Source organism: Nelumbo lutea, chromosome 5 (assembly GCF_056320005.1).
Source record: "Nelumbo lutea isolate HS-2025 chromosome 5, American lotus-T2T, whole genome shotgun sequence".
Taxonomy (NCBI): Eukaryota; Viridiplantae; Streptophyta; class Magnoliopsida; order Proteales; family Nelumbonaceae; genus Nelumbo; species Nelumbo lutea.
The window spans coordinates 66183416-66188828 of record NC_142688.1 but is presented as its reverse complement, the minus strand read 5'-3'; the positions used below and the strand labels follow the sequence as shown (position 1 = coordinate 66188828).

The 5413-nt window shown below is 38.7% G+C and overlaps 1 protein-coding gene across 1 annotated transcript; it reads left to right on the top strand.

Annotated features, from left to right (window-relative positions):
- The first annotated feature begins 626 nt into the window (after nucleotides 1–626).
- On the top strand, nucleotides 627–2379 carry LOC148852751 (pentatricopeptide repeat-containing protein At5g08305-like). The gene is given in 2 exon segments (XM_088943577.1): nucleotides 627–2286; nucleotides 2289–2379. Coding segments are annotated over 2 exon segments (1629 nt in total). The 5' UTR covers nucleotides 627–695; the 3' UTR covers nucleotides 2327–2379.
- Nucleotides 2380–5413: the final 3034 nt, after the last annotated feature.

Below are 5413 nucleotides of genomic sequence, written 5' to 3'. Positions count from 1 at the left end.
TTTTAATATAACTTTCATTAGACTATTTCATGTATAAAATGTTCAACATTGTATATAAAGTTATTATTTTTGTAATGAAGACTACGAATTTATATAATTGGCATTATCAAATAGTTTCAAAATTGAAAACTAATTCTCTTCAATATATATATATATATATATATATGTTGAACTTTCTCGTAAATAGTAGGGAGTCATTCACTAGTTTTTAATCAAAGACAATTATTGAGATAAAACCGAACCGACCAACGTCTCATGGCATGGTTCAACCGCTCCGACCCCGGTCCATGTGACACTGTTTGCAGCTGATCCGAATTTCAAACCAAGCCACCTGATTGCCATTTGCCAGAAGGGGGGCCATGGTTCAAAGTATTGATACGATATGCCCCATACAGGGCGTATAATATCGTATCTTTTAAAAATGATATGGTCCGAAATGCCTGTTCTTTTTTTAATAATAAATAACTGGTTATAAGCTTTCGAAAAAACCAAACTTTGAAAAAAAACTAAAAAAAATAGAGTTTCGGCCGTTTCGAGTGCCGATACGATACGGCCGAAACTCGTATTTGCCACCTATCTATATAATGGTGGCCCCTGGCTAACGAACACACACCGCTGCGATTAGAGTGAAATTCGCTTTGTCCTTCTGTAAATGCGTTCATTCTTCTTCTGATTGTAATTTTTTTAATTAGTAAATGGTGAAGCGCTCATGGCTTAGCACAAGCCAAAATCCAAATCACACGTTAATATCGTTGCTTGATCGATGCAAATCAATGGCAGAATTGAAGCAAATACATGCATTAATTATTGCTTTGGGACTCTCCGAAGTCGAATCTTTCACAACAAGAATTCTTTCTTTCTCTGCTATCTCAAATTCCGGCGATATCGATTACTCCTATCAGGTCTTTCGTCATCTGTCGAATCCAACCATCTTCAATTGGAACACTGTTATAAGGGGTTACTCGAGAAGCAAGAACCCAAACCGGTCCATTTCTGTTTTCACCCAAATGTTGCGTGTTGGAGTCTCTCCCGATCATTTAACCTTCCCCTTCCTAGCAAAAGCATCTGCGCGCTTATCATCACTCCGGCTTGGTTTGGCGATACATAGCTGCATTTTTAAGGCTGGGTTTGAAATGGATCGTTTTGTTGGGAATTCTTTGATTCATATGTACGCATCTTGTAACGACATAGCTTCTGCTCAGAAATTGTTTGAGGAAATGCCACATAGGAGCTTGGTCTCGTGGAACGCCATCATTGATGGCTACGCCAAGTGCGGTGATCTGGTCGCTGCTCGTGTTATATTTGAATCCATGCCTGAAAGGGATGTTGTATCTTGGAGCTCTTTGATTGATGGGTATGTTAAGGCCGGGGACCATAGGGAGGCCTTAACCATCTTTAACAGGATGCGGTTCGTGGGGCCAGAGGCAAATGAGGTTACTATGGTTAGCGTGCTGTGTGCCTGCGCTCATTTGGGTGCCCTCGAGCAAGGAAGAATGATGCACCAGTATGTGAAGGACAATGCGTTGCCTTTGAGTTTGACATTACGGACTTCCCTAGTGGACATGTATGCCAAGTGTGGTGCGATTGAAGAAGCTTTATTGGTGTTCAATGGGGTCTCAGTTCATCAGACAGATGTGTTGATTTGGAATGCTATGATTGGAGGTCTTGCTACTCATGGATTAGTTAAAGAGTCACTTGAATTGTTTACAGATATGCAAAATCTAGGGGTTGCCCCAGACGAGATTACTTATCTATGCTTATTGAGCGCATGTGCTCATGGAGGACTTGTAGAGCAAGCTTGGTACTTCTTTAACTCTCTTGGTAAACAGGGCATGACACCTAAGAGTGAACACTATTCTTGTATGGTGGACGTTCTAGGGCGTGCAGGTCAATTGGATGAGGCATTCCAGTTCGTAAGTAAAATGCCTGTTGAGCCAAGCGCATCGACTTTAGGTGCTTTACTTACTGGATGCATAACCCATGGAAGATTTGATCTTGCAGAAGAAGTAGGAAGTGGGCTTATTGAGTTGGAGCCGGATCATGATGGTAGATATGTTGGCTTATCGAACATGTATGCTGTTGCTCGGCGGTGGAATGAGGCTAGGACATTAAGAGAAGCCATGGAAAAGAGAGGGGTTAAGAAATCTCCAGGTTGTAGCTTTGTAGAGGTCGATGGCACCCTGCATAGGTTTATAGCTCATGATACATCACATCCTAAATAAGTGGAAATATATATGATGCTGAATGGTGTAGTGGAACAAATGAGACTGGATGATGGTTACCAAACTTAGAGTATATTTTGTATGAAATAGAAGAGGATGGATGATTGGCATACTCTTTTTATTTTATAAAAGTTCACTCATTTTGTCTTTTGTGAAAGTTTAGGCCAAGAGTCCACCGCAATGCTCATATGGACCTCTTTCAATTTTATAAAACAGATGTTGTCTACAGCACAAAAAATAATCGTGTTGTAGGCGAATTGGGATCTACTCATCACAGATCATGCCTCACACCGACCTCACAACCAAATCCCATCATGTATTGGGAATATTTCCCTATGAATAATAAATACAAAGAGATGTTCCGATGTACGACCAGGACATGTTGTGAGGTCGGTGTGAGGTGCGCTCTATGAGGAGTAGATCCAGTCGCCCATTCTCTTTTTCTTTGTATTTGAGTCTCTCTCTAATTATTTGCAGTGGTTCTCTTTGTCAAAAACATCAGTTCTCTCTAAGGCTTCCATTGATGATCTCTTCCACATGTTCCGGTCTTTGTAAGTCTCTCACTCTCTCTTGCCCGTGCTTCATAAAGTTAACTAAGAGACCACATTTTTTTCTCTCTAAAAATTTTTTCATTCTCCCTAATGTCTCTCTCTCTCTCCAATTAACTTATTTGCCATTGAACAGGAGAGGATATTTAGAAATTGAAGTGATTATCAGAGAGACTATTTGGAGCTCTCTTTTGCATTTGTTTAATTGCTTCCATGGTTTATTTTACATTTAATAGAAAGAGTTGGTTTGAAATTGTTTTGCTGATTGTTGTGAAACTTTTAGTTTTGGAGTGAAAATTCTATAGAGGATTGGAAATTGGGGTCTAATTTGGTGGAATGGATCTCAACATCTCAAAGTCAAGAATCTTTTTTGGTGGGTTTTGTTTCTTCACGTGTTTGTTGAATTTCAGTTTGAATGTGGACTATCATGTTGGTTGTTATTTTAGGATTTTGGATTCCTTTGAACTTTCAATTTTAATGTTTGAAGCGTTATAGTTCTTTAGTTTCATGAATAAAGGAATTATATATATTTTTACTAACATTTAGCTTTTTTTGTGTTTATTAGAATTTAGAGTAATGTCAGTTATTGGATGAACATTTAATAATTTTATGTGATTTTCATTAAATATGGTAAATTACAGATAGGTACCCTATACTTTGGGGGGAGTGACAAATATGTTGGAAGGATTAGAGTCCATCTTATGGATGGTCGAACCATGCTAGATGGCTGGGCGAAATTTCAAAAATTTTTTAACCCTTCTAGGAACCAGTTTCTTGGTGTTTTGAAAGGGGAAATTATAATTGATACGGATACCACAAAGGCAGATCCCAAGGTAGAAGTTCATGCCCAAATCAGTCATAAAAATAGGTGAAGCCAGTTTAGCAACACTGTTTTATCCAAAACTACTATCCAACTTGCTTGAATCGAATGGGGTGAGTGAGCCTAATCTTCTTCAACGTTTTTCTTGTAATTAGAAGAAAAACTAATAAAAAATTAGTTCTTGAAAGCCCTAGGTTAAATTAGGGTTTCTTGGAAGACAAGAGAGAAGAAGAGAGAGCAAGAGTGTGAAGACTCCTAGTCTAGTTCGCCCTCTTCTCTTTTATCTCCGTATGGAGTACTCTTCTAATCTAATTAGGAGATTATTCAAATCTGATTTGGATCTAAACTCTATTAAGAGATAAACCTTATCCTCTTAAGATGATAGGTGCTCCATACCCAATACCAAACCCAAATTTGACCCAAAGCACATAATAACTTAAAAGGCTTAATTAATGTTGCATGGCCACTTTAGGCTTGATATTGTATGGCATAAGACCCCACAATGATCTCACATGAGCCCACATGAGTTTGGCCGAACCTCTAAAAGAGGCTAGGCTGAATTAACTACTCAAGGCAATGAACCCCTGACCCAATCAGCATTGGTTCAATTTGGTTTCAACATTTACACCTAAATGATCATTGGATTAATCGACCCTATGAAGACCCAAGGATAATGAACTCATGTAAGACAAAGCCCATCAGGTAATCAACCTTGTAATGGTCTTTTACACTCAACCTCTCGACTAGGGGTGATCACAGGCTGGGTTGAGCTGGGCCCGGTTTGGGCTTTGCACTTATGATAAGGGCTATAGCTTAGGCCCGGGCCCGGGCCTGGCCCAGGCCGGGGTTCTGGGCCTAAAACATAAGCCCTAGCTCAGGTCTACAGGGTCCGGGCTAGGCTGGTCCTGATTTTGGGCTAATGTCTTCTAGATATAAAACATTACATATCTATAATATTTTATATTAAATGACATAACATGCATATAAAATTATTTTATACATTATATAATATAAAATATTACATATAATATAAATTATGTGTCATGCTATAATATTTATATAAAATATATAGTATAATGTAAAATAACATGTATATATATGTATGCATTATACACAAAATGTCTAAGTTTAAATATATACGAGTCGAACCAGGCTTGGGGTGGGCTTAAAGTATTAAGCCCAAGCCCGACCGTAAAATTTGTAGGCCTGATGTGGGCCCGGGCTTGGGCCAGGCCTGAACACAAAACCTAGGCCCAAGCCTAGAATTTCGGGTCGGCCTTGTATGGGTCGGGACGGGCCGGGTTGAAATGATGACCCCTACTCTTGACCCGTAATGATCAATAACATTGCCCAACAAGGAAGGACCTCTTCCTTGGATGCAAGGTGCAGTGCCACACTCCCTATTAAGATGGATCCAATTATTAAAATCTTTTGCAAACCTTTTTAATAAAATAGTAGTATATAACATATAAATACTTTTGTAAAACCAGATTCCAAACATAGGTGAAATTCATTGCTAGCAGTTTAGGTTTTCATTAGAGAGAGTGTAAGCCCTGATATTCATTTTATATGACAAATAGGTCGATCTTATCATTATGATCACCCACTTAGGTGAATTCTTAGACTACCCCAACGTACCCAGGTATTTGACCCTTAATGGATCTTACTAGTTATCATATCAAAAACAGTTCAGTCCAACACTTAGTGTAATACCATAATTAAGTTTGGGGTTATGTGTAACTTTTCAGTTTTGCCCATCTATCTCCAAAGTCTAGGGCATAACTAGAAATTGGTCTGAGTATAGTGCTTTTAATAAACACCCA